Source organism: Mesoplodon densirostris, chromosome 4 (genome assembly GCF_025265405.1).
Source record: "Mesoplodon densirostris isolate mMesDen1 chromosome 4, mMesDen1 primary haplotype, whole genome shotgun sequence".
Classification (NCBI taxonomy): domain Eukaryota; kingdom Metazoa; phylum Chordata; class Mammalia; order Artiodactyla; family Ziphiidae; genus Mesoplodon; species Mesoplodon densirostris.
Genome location: NC_082664.1, coordinates 117,256,157 through 117,273,313, shown reverse-complemented (window position 1 = coordinate 117,273,313; position 17,157 = coordinate 117,256,157). Strand labels below are relative to the sequence as shown.

The 17,157-nt window shown below is 51.4% G+C and overlaps 1 protein-coding gene across 1 annotated transcript in view; it reads right to left on the bottom strand.

The window, feature by feature from the left end:
* The window catches only part of TMEM266 (transmembrane protein 266), an 83,143-nt gene that overhangs the window by 54,753 nt on the left and 11,233 nt on the right, over positions 1-17,157 (bottom strand). The window contains exons 3-4 of the mRNA XM_060095135.1: positions 9,291-9,445; positions 6,281-6,354 (exon numbers count right to left, since the gene is read on the bottom strand). Of these exons, the coding sequence (XP_059951118.1) occupies positions 6,281-6,354; positions 9,291-9,445 (229 nt within the window). The remainder of the gene's footprint in view (positions 1-6,280; positions 6,355-9,290; positions 9,446-17,157) is intronic.

The window sequence follows — 17,157 nt, the reverse complement described above, 5'->3', positions numbered from 1 at the left end:
AGCCACCTTCATTCATGATCTTAACTAGATCTTCTGTATAGCTCTTTGCAGATTCTACATCAGCACTTGCTGCTTCACCTGGTACTTTTATGTAATGGAGATGGCGACTTTCCATAAACCTCATGAACCAAACTCTGTTAGCTTCCAACTTTTCTTCTGCAGCTTCCTCGCCTCTCTCAGCCTTCATAGAATTAGGTCCTTGCTTTGGAGTAGGCTTTGACTTAAGGGAATGTTGTGGCTGGTTTGATCTTCTATCCAGAGCACTACAACTTTCTCCATAGCAGCAATAAAACTATTTCCCTTTCTCAGCCTTCGTGTGTTCACTGGAGTAGCACTTTTAATTTCCTTCAAGAAAGTTTCCTTTGCATTCGCAACTTGGCTAACTGTCTTGTGCAGGAGGACTAGTTTCTGGCCTGTATCTGCTTCTGACATGTCTTCCTCACTAAGCTTCACCATTTCTAGCTTTTGATTTAAAGTAAGAGATGTGTGACTCTTCTTTTCACTTGACACTTAGAGGCCATTAAGAGTTATTAACTGGCCTAATTTCAATACTGTGTCTCAGTGAATAGAGAGGCTGAGGGAAGGGAGAGAGACTGGGGAACAGCTGGTGGGTGGAGCAGTCAGAAAACACAAAACATTAATGGATTAAGTTTGCTGTCTGACAAAGGATTAATCTCCAAAATTTACAAGCAGCTCATGCAGCTCAATATCAAGAAAACAAACAACCCACTCCTAAAATGGGCAGAAGACCTAAATAGACATTTCTCCAAAGAAGATATACAGATGGCCAACAAACACACGAAAGAATGCTCAACATCACTAATCATTAGAGAAATGCAAGTCAAAACTACAGTGAGGTATCACCTCACACCAGTCAGAATGGCCATCATCAAAAAATCTACAAACAATAAATGCTGGTGAGGGTGTGGAGAAAAGGGAACCCTCTTGCACTGTTGGTGGGAATGTAAATTGATACAGCATTATGGAGAACAGTATGGCGGTTCCTTAAAAAACTAAAAATAGAGTTGCCATATGATCCAGCGATCCCACTCCTGGATATATATCTGGAGAAAAACATGGTCTGAAAGGATACAGCACCACAAAGTTCTTTGCAGCACTGTTTACAATAGCCAAGACATGGAAGCAACCTAAATTCCATCGACAGAGGAATGGATAAAGATGTGGTATATATATACAATGGACTATTACTCAGCCATTAAAAAGGGTGAAATAATGCCATTTTGCAGCAACATGGATGGACCTAGAAATTGTCATACTGAGTAAAGTAAGTGAGATAGAGAAAGAGAAATATCATATGATATCACTTATATGATAAAAGTGAACTTATTTACAAAACAGAAACAGACTCACAGACTTAGAGAATGGAATTTATGGTTATTGGGGGGGAGGGATAGTTAGGGAGTTTGGGATTGACATGTACACACTGCTATGTTTAAAATGGATAACCAACAAGGACCTACTGTATAGCACAGGGAACTCTGGTCAATATTATGTAACAACCTAAATGGGAAAAGAATTTGAAAAAGAATAGATACATGTATATGTATACCTGAATCACTTTGCTGTACACCTGAAACTAACATAACATTGTTAATCAACTATACTCCAACATAAAATAAAAAGTTAAAAATAAATTTAAAAAAAAAAAAGCAGCACAACCCTCTTGCTTTCCATCTGATGACTGAGGCTCACCAGGGCCCCCCTGGGAGGAGGGAGCAGGCAGGAGAGGGACACCTCACAGATCCAGAATCTTGGGGTGGCTGCTGATGTGCACAGATGAGGGAGGCCCTGGCTCAGTTTAGTTTGGCAATGGCCCTCGCTTGGCACACAGCACAGGTAACAAAGCAGACCAGACTCCCTCGAGACCCAGCGCAGCCCAGGACAACTTTAAGAGGCAGTGCCGGGGAGAACGAGGTGGCCCTAATAGCTGATGTTAAAGAAAACCTTGATCAACTGACAGGTGGATACACAAAATGTGGTCTATCCATACAATGGAATAGTATCGAGACATAAAAAGGAACAAGGCACTGATGCATGCTACAACGTGGATGAACTTGAAACCGTGCTGCGTGAAAGGGCCAGACACAAAAGGTCATACATCATACAATTCTGCTTATATGAAATATCTAGAAGAGTTAAGTTCATAGAAACAGAAAGCAGATTAGTGGTTGGCAGTGGCTGGGGAAAAGGGGGGATGGGAGAGTGGCCACTTAATGGGGACAGGGTCTCCTTTGGGGGTGATGAAAATGCTTTGGAACTAGGAAGGGGTGATGGTCACACAACACTGTGTGTGTGCTAAATGCCACTGAACCTTTAAAGTGTTTTGTTATGTAAATTTCACCTCAATAGAATCCTAATAATAATAAACAGGAGGAGGATGAGGAAGAGGATGCAGCAGCTGCTGCCACTGCCTTGAGGCTCCTGTCTAGAAGGCCAGCGTGGGTTGGCTTTCTCCTCTCCCAGGAAGAGCAGGGCCTCTCTGCATCTCCACCCCAATTAGGGGATGGGGCCAACACCCCGTGACCTGTACTAAGGCCCTGCTGCAGGGTGGCCCAGCCTGGCTGGGGCCCAAGGCCTCATGCTCAGGAAGAGAAGTTGCTGGCCTCCCTGGTGGCAAGTGGCTGCTGGGCCTGGTCTCAGCCAAGGGCAGGGGGGCACTTTGGAAACACCATTAGCACAATTCTCCATCTGGATTCCGAAGGCTCTGCCCGGTCTTCGTGCTGCAGGGCCCCATGGAAGTGGGATGACCCTGACTGACCTAGCACAGCAGGACCCAGAAGCCTCCCAGGCACCCATTTTCACCTCGGGCCCCTGTAGGGCACCTACACGGCCTGACTGGGTGCGGGGCGCCTGCTCTCACCACTTTGAAAAGCACCTGCCTCACTGGTGAATAGCTTGGCCTATTTGCATAGATGTCCTCAAACTGAGGTCAGACCAGCCCTGCACTTCTCTTCTGTGGGCCTAGCTCTTTCCCCGGGGCATCTTCCCTGGAGCAGCCCTCAGAGCTCTGAGATGGGCAAGGATGGGCTGGCCCACTGCACACCCACGCTGAGGCCTGCATCTGTCCCGCCCGCTCCTCCTAGGCCTCAGTTTCCTAACTCACAAAGTGTCCCGCCCAATTCAGGGGCTGTCCTAAAGCTCAGTTGAGACAAGGGTTGGAATATCGCTCAGCACAAGGTGAAAGGCTGCCTGGCATCTGGAGTCCTTTGGGTTGGACTTTCTTGGAATTTGCCTGTGACACCACACCCACGTTAAGTCAGCTGGCTCGGACTGACCCCCACCCTTTGGCCTGCAGCCATTTCCCAGAGGAAGAAGGGCCAGCTCCGAAGGGGTGGTATTCACTTCTCCCTAGGTGAGGCGGCCTGCCAGTTGTGCTGGGTTTGTGGTCAGAGGTATTTCAGGGCTGGGCTTTTTCTTTCTCAGTTGCTGGCCCAGGCCCTTCCCCCAGATCCTTGGTCTGCTCCCCACCTGCCGGCACTAGGGCCATGGGGAGGATGCAGTGGTGACGGACCAGACGAAGAGTCCAGAGCCTTGGGCCGCTTTTGGTGGGAACTGGCTATGTGACCCTGGGCTGCCGTCCTCGTCCATGTGGTTTTAAAGGGACACTGCTGGCATTTTCAGCAGCAGGGCCTGCTCTGGGGCTGAGGGATGTTTGGCTGCCCTGGCCCTTCCCACTAGAAAGGGGGAGTCATGGTGCCCCAGTCATTGTGAGAAGCACAGACACCTTTGCACATTTCCAGCCCTCTGGGGAGCAGGGGGAAGGGGCCTCTACGGGACTGTTCTAACCTCTTCGGATGCTAGGTTCTCCTGGGAGCTCCGTGGAAACCCCGGCTTGCTAGCTGGGCTGCCTCCTCACGAGATCACTGGGTACCAGCCCCTCTGCTTACGCTGGGCTGGGTGTACTGGGGGAGGCAGGTCCCCCTAGTTACTTTCCTGTTACGCCTCTGTTACCTCTCTGTTACTCCTCTGTTACCTCTCTGTTACCCCTCTGCTACCCCTCCGTTACTCCTCTGTTACACCTCTGTTACCCCTGTTACACCTGTTACCCCTGTTACCTCTCTGTTACTCCTCTGTTACCTCTCTGTTACCCTTCTGCTACCCCTCTGTTCCTCCTCCGTTACGCCTCTGTTACCCGTCTGTTACACCTGTTACCCCTGCTACCCCTCTGTTACTCCTCTGTTACTCCCACCTTACAGCTCCACCCCCACCCTCACCATCTCTAACAAGGTCCAAGGTCACAGTCATCCTCTGCCAGCCCCCAGCCCTCCCTGCTGAGCCTGTGGGAAGCCCAGCCTCTTCCGTGGCATGGGGTAGGGAAGTGGGGGGCTCTGAGGCTGCGATTCCTCTGCACTGGTGCTTGTCTGTTTCAGGTGGCTCATCTCCGGCAGTGACAGGAAGGGAATGCCAAATTAACACTGGGTAATAAATTCTGCAAAGCCAATAAAACCAAAGCACAGGGATAGATGGAAGAACCGCAGCAATTGATTAAACATTTTTGTTGGCAGTCACAGACACATGGCACATTTTCCAAGGTTTGCATCAAGGAGACATCTGGCCACAGCCCATGTGTGCATGGGAGGGAATCCCAATGAGCAGACAAAGGGGGCCAGGAGGGCAGGACCCTCCAAGGGGCAGCAGGCTGGGGAGCAGGCACTATTCGGGGGTCTGAGGCACCTCTAGGGCAATGACCTTGGTGAGCTGTTAGGGACGCTTCCCAGGAAGGGCAGTGTTGGAGTCCTCGCCTGCCAGCCCCGTGGGCTGCGGGAGCCAAGGCCTGGGAAAGAATGTTCCATGCTTGGAATGCCTGCTGCCCAGCCCCACCACACCCCACACCCAGACTCAGGATTCTGGATTCAAGGTCTGAGGCCCGGGCCTCCCCTGAGTCTGAGAGAGAAAGTACGTGCCATTAGATGGGGTCAGAGCCGGCCCAGGAGGACCCTGGTGTGCTTAACTCCTTGGGCTCCCCGATCACAGTACAAAAAACTCTTTTCCTCCGTAACTCCACCCACATCATTGCTCTCCCGGAGCATCCTTCCTCCTTCAAGGCCCTGCTGGGCTCTGGGACTCAGAGCCCCTTCTGCCTCTGAGATAGCATCACCCTTGCTGGTGTAAGCTGCTTGCGTGTGTGTGTGTGTGCGTGCACGCACACACGTGCAGGTGTACACGCGCATACGTGCAGGCATACACGCCACGCCAGCAGGCTCTGTATCGTATTCCTTTCTTTCCGCCCACGCTTGCTGACCATGCTGAAAGGCCCCACTGGGGCTCTGCATGGGATAATTTGGACCTGTGGTCGTGAGGCTGAGGGCACACACAGGGAGTGGGCCAGTGGCCAGCTGACTTGGGCCTGTCTTCTGTTAGGAGGGACAGGATTTCCACACAAAACTCTCCAGTCCTTCAAAGACCTGCCACTGAGCATAGGATGAAGCCCAGTCTTCTCGGCTTCCCCTGAAGACCCTGCCGGGAGCAGCCCCAAGTCAATGCCCCTGAAACACAGGCCAGGGGGTCACTGTGAGAGGCCGGGAGCTGCTCAGAGGATGCGTCACTCACCCCCATGTCAAGATGGGGGAACTGTTCCCACACATTTCAGACCCACTCAGGGCTATCAGCTCCCACCAAAACCCAGGGCCCATGAGTTTCCAGGTGCTTTTTCCCTCTTACCTCACACACAGAGATACGGACTTGGGCTTCATCAGCTGGCTCTAGCAACGACGAAGGGCACCCATGCTCCCTCATCCCAGACACGTGCCCCTTTGTTCCCACAGAGGGGGCACAGCTCAGTCTAGCCAGACCCTGTACCCACTGAAGCACTGGGTCAAGTCCACTGCCCAGCCCTGTGACTCCACCCTCTCTGCCCCCTGGGCTTCGACCCCGAGGGGCAAGTCACCTATGTACCCAGGACCATGGCCACAGAGTCCTAATCAGTCTCCCCACCTCCAGGCCCCCTGGGCTTCAGCCCGGCCTCCGCCTACTCTTTACCAGTCACACGAACTATTTGCTCTCCTTCAACTATGTCTCACTCAGTCTCACCTTCACAGATGTCACCATCTACCCTCACCTGAACGACACCTGCTCACCGTCTGGGTCACCCACTGAGGCCCAGCACAGAACTCAAGTCCCTGCATTGTGTCTCCCTCTTTGCAGCCTCAAGGTCTGGCAGAGGGTCTGTCATTAGAAAGTGTTTAGAGTATAAAGCTTGGTCTCCCCGGGCCAGGAGTTGCCCTAAAGAGATGGTCACAGGGCCCAAGTCTCGACCTACCTCTGAGAAGAACACTGAGAGAATGACCAGACTGATCCAGTGTATCACGCCAGCAAACTGGAATGCACTGGAAACTGCAAGCACAATAACAGGGGCCAATTTTAGGAGCAAGGAATTAGGTGCATCAGTAGAGGGGGCCTCATAGCGTGGAGGCAGGCCTCCAGGAGCCCGTAGCATGAGCATTTAGATCTGGATGCAGTCGGGCCAGAGAACATCAGGCAGCTTTAAGGGGTGTCTGTGATGGAGGTGGTGGGAGGTTGGTGGGCCTGTGATGCTGTTCTTCCCTCCATCCAATGGGCTGCCTCTTAGAGTTCCAGCTCAGTCCCATCAGCCGCCATGGGCTTTGTGCCCAGAAAGAAGTCTTCCAGGGGAGCCTTCCAGAGGGATCAAGAAGACACCTCAGACCTGGGTGGGCAGCTTCGGTCAGATATAGATGAGCTTCCAGAAATCCCCACAATTCACCCCCAAAGCACTGTGCGCTGTGAGTGGGGCTTAAGGCCAGCTTACTCTGACTTCTCATTCTGAAAATTCTGAGTGGCTGAGACGGCAACGTCAGCCAGGGTCTTCTGGGGGAGAAGGCAGGAGCCGGGACTGGAAGAAGACACCAGGGGTGGGGCAGGGTGTCAGCCTCCCGAAAGTGGCAGAGTGAGCAGCTGGGGGCTGCCACGCCTCCGGACACCAGCGTATGAGCGGGGAGAGCTATCAGCCACTGAAAGCTCCCACCCCACCTTCCACCAGGCAATCCTTGGCATTAAGGCAGTACCTCTGGCAGGCCCTTTCACAATACAGGGGCCGTGACCAGCCTCTGAGCTGTAGCAGAGCATAGTTTATCAGGGAGTAAGGCCAAAAGTAGGGTGCTGGGGCCCAGGACAAGGTCAGGTGGGCTCTGATGGAGAGTGGGTGGGAGGGGATGCCCCCTCAGAGGGCCAGCCTAAAAGAGATACTGGTAGAACATCCCTGGACAGTGGGGCAGGACCAAAACAAGGTGCAGGAATGCAGCTGGGAGCACACTTCCCTACTGGGCTCTAGTCAGCATGCAGCTCAGATCCCCTGGGGGACAAGGAAAGATGCCCAGAGCTATCAGTGGGGTGGGCTGGCTGAAAGAGAGGAACCCACAGCCTCCCCCAAAGCTCTGAGATCAGCAAGCCCTGGGGGTAGGTGGAAACAAGGTCCTGGAGCGTGTCCTGGGGGCAGGAGGCTTCAAAGACAGGTTCCAAGTGGGAGACTTTGGGGTTCCTGGCTTTGGACCAATACAAGCCTCAGAAGGCAAGTCCTGCCACACTGTGGATTCTTTCCGTCCTGGGTCATATGAATACGAGTGGGAACCGGGAGGCTGAGGCCTGTGTGACTCTGAAAAGACCTCCAGATGATTCTGGAAGCATAAAATCTCTCCCCATTATTTCTCAAATGAATTCCTGTGCCTTTTTTTATGGTTTGCTTTAGAAGAGCAATAAATCTCTGACTGTGCGTTTTATGGAATTTAAGATGCCTTTTATGAGCTGCTAGTGGATCTCCCACCAAAATCAATCTCCTGGATGCTTCGCTTTAAGCAAAATTCCAGTGTCGGCCGTGTTCTCAGTTCCACTCAATGCCTGAGTGGCCAGGAGCCCCAACTATCACCCACAATAAGGAAAGAATGACTCTGTTATGGTCAGACCTCATAAAAAGCAGACATACCGATGAGTAGGAGGGAAGGTATACAACATGGTTTAATTGAAGACAGGTTGAGTATAAAATCAGTGCTAGTCACTTTCTGCTGGAAGATACTTTGATTGGAACCAAGGGGCCACTAGCTGTACAAAAGCCAACGAGGCTTATCAGACAAAAGCAATTCTGCACTCTCTGCCATCCTCTCTCAGAGAGTAGGGAAGGCTAATAGGACTTGGAACCCTGAATAGGACGGACCCTGAATACAGAGACTCCAGTAAAGGGTCTGGGAGCATTTGAGAATACAAGTCTAAGATGACTGAATGGGTCTGGGGGTGGCCGGATCTACAGTCCTGGATTTTGCCAATGGCAGGAAAGGAAATCTCTCAGGGGCCAACAATTTCATTTCTTTTTTTAATTTGCACTTGAATGAGCCGTCTTCTGACTAGTGGACCTCTGGGGAACCAGGAGCTCTACCAGAAACCACTCACTCAGTCAAAGCCAAGCATCAAGACCCTTGGCCCCCTGCTCGTGCACCAAACAGGCGTCTACAGGGTGGGAGGCAGAAAGAGGGCCCTCCGCTCTGACAGACGTGCTGCCAAGGGACACCTAGAAGGACAGAAGAGGTGGCAGACAAGCTATCTGCTGCCATGCGCCTCAGGCTCCCATGAACATGAAACTAGGACGAACACCAAGAGGACCAGGTTGGGAAAGAAAACTGGCCTGATGGCTTGAAGTCCCAGCTCTAATACCTCTCACCTAGGAAAAGTCTAACTTATCCCAAGCTTAATTCCCAAATCCATAAAAAGGGATAATACCAGTCTTGCCTGTCTCACAGGGTTGCTACTAGGGTCAAATACATGGAGAAGTGCTTTCAAAATGATCACGTTATAGATAAATAACACTACCAACTTACAGATGGATAAAAATACAAGGAATCATAGCATCATTGTGGCTGCTGTCATTATTAGTTACTACAAGGTGAGACGCCTCCACACATGGGAACTCTCTTTAAGCTACAGCAAATTCCAACCTGGAAAATTCCAAATGGGAACAATAAAAAAAGGTGCACACAGGGGTCCCCAACATTTTGGATCTCATCAGTTTCTGATCATGGAATGCTGGGGAAGGGGAGTGAAGAGGCCACATTGGGCGGAGGGGGGCAAAGCGATGCTGGGGGTGGCAGGGAGAGAAGCTGCCAGATGCTTTCCTCCCAACGGTCATCCCCATGGGCCATGGGGCCAGGGGTGGGCAGTGCCGTCAGGCTGGGGGCAGATCACACTGCTAGTTGGGGACCCCTGATGGATGCACATGGAATATTGACATCATATGTATTTACATATGTATCTCTCTTGCTACTCACACTGGAGAAGCTTTATATCTATTAGAAGTTCCAGAGTCAGGAGAATCACCACCAATATTACACAGGCTACCAGGAAACTGTTGACACTTGCACTGAGCAAAAATACCTGCCACACGGCTGCTCTCTTCCCACAGCACGGCTTCAGCCAGGTAGACCTGCGGGGACAAAAGTGGGGAAGAAGGCACTGAGAGGGGGTGAGGTCCCCACCACAGCCCTGCTCTCAACACCTCCCAGCTCTGCTTCCTGATGAAACACAGCTTTCTTCAAGGGGCCACTGGGTAGAATGACAGAAGACCGGAAACATCTCATTAAGAGATGGAGCTCGGTATACAGGCTGACCCGGGCAGCTCACAGCATCTCCCCATGCTTCAGTCTCCTCATCTTTAAAATGGGTACAAAACCACATCTCATAGGCTTCTTGTAAAGATGGAAGACCACAACGGTTAGTGGAGAGCCTGGCTATGTGGTAAGTGCTGCATGAATTATTATTATTATTATTATTACACTTATTATATTATACTTCCGCATAGGTCTCAGAACCTAGCACAGGCTCTGCATTTAGGATACCCTCAGCCCACCTCTAATAAATGCTCAATGAATTCATAAGTGAATTTTCTGTTTTTTCAGCTATACAAGGAAAGATCTGAACTGATCCCTGTTTCTCAAAGTAGATTGTAAGGAATGCTAGTTCCACAGAATGTTAATGATTGTTACTCAATAAAAAGTTTCTAAGGTTGGATAAGTTTTAGAAAATTTGGGTCAAAGTTAAGTGGATAGGACTTCCCTGGTGGCTCAGTGGTTAAGAATCTGCCTGCCAATGTAAGGCACACAGGTTCGAGCCCTGGGCCGGGAAGATCCCCCATGCCGCGGAGCAACTAAGCCCATGCGCCACAACTACTGAGGCTGCGCTCTAGAGCCTGCGAGCCACAACTACTGAGCCCGTGAGCCACAACTACTGAAGCCCATGCGCCTAGAGCCCATGCTCCACAACAAAAGAAGCCACCACAATGAGAAACCCGTGCACTACAATGAAGAGTAGCCCCCACTCGCCACAACTAGAGAAAGCCCGTGCACCACAACGAAGACCCAGTGCAGACAAAAATAAATAAATAAAATTAAAAATTTTTTAAATTATTTTTTAAAAAGTTAAGTGGGTATTTTTCTCTGCAGGACATTTTAGTGCCATTAATATGCTATCATGCATCACTGTGCTCCAAAAGGGATTACAGTATCAGTTTTTCCCAAACTCACTGGCCCATGCACCCTTTTGTCATGTAGCACCTGGAGGGACTAGTGTTCTATGGACCGTCTTTTGGGAAACCTTTGATTAGATGATCGTGAATGTTCATACAAGACATGAGGCCACCGATGATGAAATCTTTCCTGAGTAGGTTTGGAAGTGGAGAGAAGGCACAGAATCTCAGAGCTGGTGGGCCCCTTAGGGCATTTGATCCGCTCGCTTCAGGAACACAAGATCCTGGTGAAAAGGGGGTGCCTCTAAGGGGGCATGAGGATGGTGAAGTCAAACCTCACTGCCTTGATGGGTTATTTACAAGCTGGACCCACCTGCCTGCCCTGATGAGGAAGAATTAGGTGCCCTAGAACACCAGAGACAGTACTGGCTGGGGAGTCCTCACTTCTGTCTTGGCCTTCAGCCTCCCGGGACCATGTCAAAGGCACTCTGGACTTCAGCCTCCCCATCTGTAAAACTCCTTAGCCTCCAGGGTTATTGAAAGTTAAATGAGAAAACGTATCTGACCTGTAAAGCACCATGTAGCTGATGGTGATGGTGATGATGATGATGATGATAAATTATCTGATGGCCCAAAGGTTCGGCCGTCACCCACTGTCCTTCCTGTCCAGAGGGAGCAATTGGCTGGAGCCTGCTGCAAAGCAGCCGGTACCCATCCCTGAAGATCCCGAGGGTGTCTCTGGAAAGGGGAGCTCTGCCTTGAGGTGCTCCCTTCTCCCCAAAGGAATAATGTAGGTGCTTCAGGGAGATTTTTTCCCCACAGTCCATCAAGGGAAAGCTTGAAGGAGGCCCCAGCTGTTGGAAAGTGGGACAAAGCTCATGGCTCTTCAAGGAAATTTGGCTTTCAGGTGATGGGGGAAGAGGAGGAAGGCATTTTTGGACAAGCAGAGGATGATTGATGGGACACCCTCGCCCATGGCGCCCATGGCCAAGAGCGTGGTGCGAGAAGTGAGGAGAGCTGCCAGGCAGAAGAGAGGGTTCTCACTGAGGACAAGCAGAAGACAGGGGGGCAAAGGTGAGTGGAGGCCAGACCGAAGGCCATCGATGAAGGCCTGCTTCACCCGCTGCAGATGGGTTTCAAAGTCCCCCGTGGAACCACTTCTCTCCACCTTCCTGCAGGTTCACGAGGGCCACCCATAAGCAACAGGCTACAGGGTAAACCCCAAACTGATACCATGTGGAGCTCAGTAGGGTTGCCAGAGGAAATACGGGATGAGCAGTTATATCTCAGGTAAACAATCAATCAACGATTTTCTAGTATAAGTATGTCCCAAACGTTGTATAGGATATACTTACACTAAAAAAATGTATTCATTGTTTATCTGAAACTCAAATTTAAATGGGTGTCCTCTATTCTTGTTTGCTAAACTGACAGCCCTAAATTCAGAGAAGAGGAATCTTGAGGGGGCCTGGTGAGGGCGGCTGGGATTTGGTCAGAGGAATGCATGGGATCCCTGGGATGCAGGTGAGAAGACAGTGTCAGGAAAGGAAAGGCCACGTGAAGGACACCGGTGGGAGGGCTGAGCGTGTCTGTCCAGGAGGCCAGGAAAGAAGGACCAGAGTGGTCAGGGACAGCCGCGCCCTACCTGGTCGAGGCACAGAGAATCCTGGAGGCTCCACCCACAGGTGCTATCAGCTGTGTATGCTTTTGCCTATGAAAGACCCTTTGAACTGTAAGGTACCTTTGGCCATCATTACTTGGCTGACCTCCTCTCCTCCTGATACATCCCGGGAGTGTCACCCCTCCTTTTCCCATAGTATGACATTCCCGCCCCCTTCCGCTGGCCCTATTTTAATCTTTCGCACCTCTCACCCCAGTTCTCGCCCCGCCTCCAGCTGCCTCGGCACTCCCTCTGGAAGTTTCCTGCGGCCTCCTACCCTCCTGCCCTCCTCCCCGGCTCCCAAAGGAGACCCAGCTCCAACTCCACATCCTCTCTAAAACCCAGTCCAATCGTCTGTGGTCCCTACACTGATGCCATTTCACTGTCACCTGAAATCTGAGGCAAGCCCCCTCTGCAGTGATAAATGAAAAGGGCAGCTGCCAAAGCCGTCGGCCTGGGCTGGTGCCTTGCTGAGCATCCAGAGGAAGACTCGCCTGCATGTCCAGCGTGAGAAGGGGGGCACCTGATCTCATCTGTGCCTTGTGCACCCCAGAAGCGTGGGGTGCATCCCTCAGAGACCGGGCCTTCTACCCTGAGAGGAAGGTCCCACGGGGAGAAAGGGATGAAACAAACCATTTGTTTCTTCAAGTGGCAGGCTTTCCCTCTAAAAAGGAGACTCCACACTTGACCTGCCTCTCCATGGGAATGAAAAGTCATTTTATATTGCGGCTTCAAATGTTAAGATGTTGCTTTGGGGACTTCCCTGGCGGTCCAGTGGCTAAGACTTCATGCTCCCAATGCAGGGGGCACGGGTTCGATCCCTGGTTGGGGAACTAAGATCCCGCATGCTGCAAGGCGCAGCCAAAAAAAAAGAAGAAAAGATGCTGCTTTTTATTTTCTTGTTTGATCAGAAAAACTTCCTAAGCAGACCCAGGTTTGGTTATTGGGAAGTGGTCGGTGCAAAGTGGGGACCTGTAGTCCAAAGCTGGCAATGCGAGCCTGGCCCTGACACCACGGTACTCCTCGGCCTCGGGAAGCAGCCAGGGAGGGGCCGGGAAGGTGGCAGGACTGAAACCAGGCAGGGGAAGGTCTGGAAGTCAAGTGAATGCCAGACACCCTATGCGCTAGGCAGGCACTGTGATCAACACAGGCCATGGCTCTCGGGCAGTTGACATTCCTGTGGGTGAGAGTCAAACAATAAACATAATGAATTAGGAAATGGGATGGTGTCCTACAGGGTGGTGGGTACTGTGGGAGGAAAGGGGGGCATGAAGGGTGACATTTTAAACTAGGTGGTCAGGGTAGGCCTCACCCGGAAGGGCTTCCCCTTCAGGGCTGGGGGCAGCTGACCTAACCCCACCCCAAGCAGGTGTTGCAGGTGTTCCCACAGCCCATGGGGCAACCAATGCAGTTCCCAAAAAACCTCAAGGCAGCTGCAAAGTGGAGCCCATGCTCACTGCCCTGGTCCTGTGCTTCCGCTCCTGCACTAGCCCAGTGGTTCCCCCCACCTCTGCTCTGCCTTCCACTACAAGCCCCTCAACCATGCCAGTCTGGGGGTGACTTTCTGAAACCCCCTTTGTGCACAAGTTCAAGGGGTGCTATTTGCACACACTCTATGTGAACCCCAGGACAATATACGCAGGGGAGGACTCAACTGAAGCAGATGGAGGGAGACCACCCATCCAAAAAAGGATGGTGTCCAGGGATACAGTAGCTGCTGAGCAGTGGCGGCGGGGAGGCTGCAGTCTGTATCCAGGTCAGTGGTTCTCAACCCTGGCTGATCCGAGGACCACTAAGAGAGCTTTTAAAAATCCCAGTGCCTGGGCCACACACCAGACCATGCAAACCACAAACAATGGGGTGGGACCCAGGCCTTAGTATGTTCTGATCTCCTTAGGTGATTCCAATGTGCAGCTGAGATTGAGAACCACTGCCCTTGGTCCTTGATTCTCACTGGGCTCCGTGGACCAGCAGCGTCAGCATCACCTGGGACCTTGTTAGAAATGCGGACTCTTGGGCCTTCCCATACCCACTGAATGAGTGTCTACATCTCAGTGAGATCCTGGGTGATTTAGGTGACAACCACTGCTTTGGATTTAACAAGAGGTAACGGGTAGCTCAGGAGGGGGGCAGGGCATGGCAAAGGGAGTCTGGGTGCAGGAGAGATGAGGCAGTGAAGGCAAGCAGGTCCCCAGCCAGCCCTTGGGGCCGGGGTGCAGGACCCAACACTGAGGGAATGGTGAAGCAGGTTAGGCCCCCTGGGGATCAGAAGGCAGCCCTGTCACTCACTGAGACTGAGTGTATGTGTTTGGGGGCATCGAGGGCTTCTTAGCCCAGACCTGAGGCTGAAGCTGGAGTCCAAGCAGGCTCTGGGCTTCCAGCTCCTTGAAGAGCAGGACCATGGACCCCAAGACTCCAGAACAGAGGCTGGGCTGAAGCAGCAGACTTTCTGGCTGCCCCAGTGTTTGGAAATCCCAGTTACTAATAAAATTTCCTCTGAAATTCAAATGACTCAGATATTCCTAGGAGACTGGGTTTTAGTAGAAAAATAGAATCTTTCCAGCTTCAAAATATCCCTGAGTGATTAAATAATGACTCAAGGAGTTTAATGAGCCAAAAGGGAAATCAGCATTGACTCTTTAATTAGAAAAGATACCTTCCTCCATCTCTTGAGCATTCAGCCCATCAAAGCCCTAGAGCTGGTTCTCAGGGTGGTGTTATCCCCAGGATCACCACCAGAGGGCAGGCGTCTCTCAATTTCCTATCTTGGTGCAGTGGCAGCGAGGGGACAGCTCCAGGAGGCCGGCTTCGGCTGCCAAAGTCTGTAAATACCAACCAGATGGCATCTCCTGGCAGGCAGGTGACTGTTCTACTGGGAGGGTGCACCAGTCACTCCTGAGGCCTCAGAGAAACCCTGGAGAGGGAGGAGAGGCTGAGTACCCTTACTGCTTCTGCTTTATATACTTAGGTATCTTCATAAAAGTTTGAGAGGATAACTTTTAGAATATTAAAATGAACTCTGGCAAGTTTCTGATGAATCCTTTATATGAGGTCAAGCCACGAGAGTGGCCCAGAAGGAGGCGGCTCCAGGTCACTGCTCCATCAGGCAGCATTCCCAAGCCTGGCACTGAAACAGCCCCGTTCTGAAAGGCAGAGCAGAATTGCTCTGTGCAGTGCCAGGATGGCAGGTGCTGTGTTTGCTCCTGGGGGGGTCTGGCTTCTCCCACCCTGGCAATCCACAGTGTGGCTGCCAGGCTGGCGTGGCTGGGAGGATGCACGATGGGGGGAAGGGGCGGTGGCGAGGCATGAGGATTGTGGAGACCCCCAAGTTGCCTGCAATGTCCACAGGCAGTGGACAGTCATGATGTCCCTGGAGGAGGTGGAAGATCACAGAAGAGCTTATTTCCCAGTAGGTGGCCAGACCAGATGGCGGGCCAGTCCTACTCAACGGAGATTTCCATCCATCAAGTCCCCAAAGAAAGGGGGTGTAGTTGAAGCCTTAATGAAGTCTGGGGTGCTGAGCCTACCCAACCTGCCTCAACTCTGACCTTGGGAGGCACTGCTAGACCAGAGCCTCAGTGCCCTTCTGTGTTGCAGAGCTCTCCAGGGCATGAAAACCGTGGCCCCATACCCGAACAGTGCACAAAACCACAACACTGTGCATAACATTCCAAGGGGTGCACGGACCCCTTGATTCTCACTCATAGGTCTTCTAAGGACACCTGGGATCCGAGTTCAAACCCTGGGACTGGGCAGTTGAGACCCCTCCAGGCCCTGAGATACTCCAATTCTGTGACGCTAAACACCTGCGGCCTGGAGGCCACAGACTTGGTGGTGTTTTTGTCAGCAGAACATCCTGTGGCCCCACTTTATTTTTCTTTACTGTATTTATTCCAGAGGATTAAAATACTGTCAGAGAAAGCCACGAAGCTGACTTAAATCCAACTTCTGGCACTGACCTGGGTTTTATTTTTATTGATTTAACAAACACTTATAAGGCACTTAGTATGCATGTATGCTATTCCGAGCACTTTACAAATGTTAACTCATCTAGTAGTTTTAAAAGGCAATTCCTTCTATTTTTTTCTCTGTTGACAAACAATGGGGAAAGCCAGACTCTTCCATTTGTCTAGGTTTTGGTGGTAACTGTAGCCCCACCACTGCCTGAACTCTGAGTGCGATCTTTTTTTTTTTTTTTGCTGTACGCGGGCCTCTCACTGCTGTGGCCTCTCCCGTTGCGGAGCACAGGCTCCGGACACACAGGCCCCGCGGCCATGGCTCGCGGGCCCAGCCGCTCCGCGGCATGTGGGATCCTCCGGGATCGGGGCACGAACCCGTGTCCCCTGCATCGGCAGGCGGACTCTCAACCACTGCGCCACCAGGGAGGCCCTGAGTGCGATCTTTGATCCCCAGTTTCCTAAGCTCCCAAATGGGAATAAGTACTATCTTACTGCAGGATTGTTGTTCTAAAATATTAAAAATAACATATGTAAAGCCCATAACATAATGCTTACCACACGGCTACCATTTGTATCTACTATGATGATGTAGGCATGTGAGCATTAGAAAAGGGATTAATCATCTAAATATGGGCAGTTTCAACATCCATTCCATTCTTCACATAGTCATCACATGCCCACTAAGTGCCAGGCACTGTACTGGGTGCTAAGCACAGGAGAATGCTCAGGGCCTTCATCCGCATGGAGCCTGCAGCCTTATAAGTGAATTCAGACTATGCAATGAGCTCTTTGCCCTAGACTACCCGGAAAAGCTAAACACATAAAGGGAGAGGAAAAAGCAGGAGAGGGAAATGAGCTCACATGTGCAGAACTTCTTCAGAGACAAATATCCACCCATGAGAACCATCAACCCAACACCCACAGGGACACCCGTGTACTTCTTTCTCACTCCCACAGGGAGAACCAGAAGAGCAGGAAAAGCACTGTCAAGCATCCCCTTTGTTCCTGTACCCAATTCCAAGAGGCAAGCCACAGCAGCACAAAACACCCAGAAA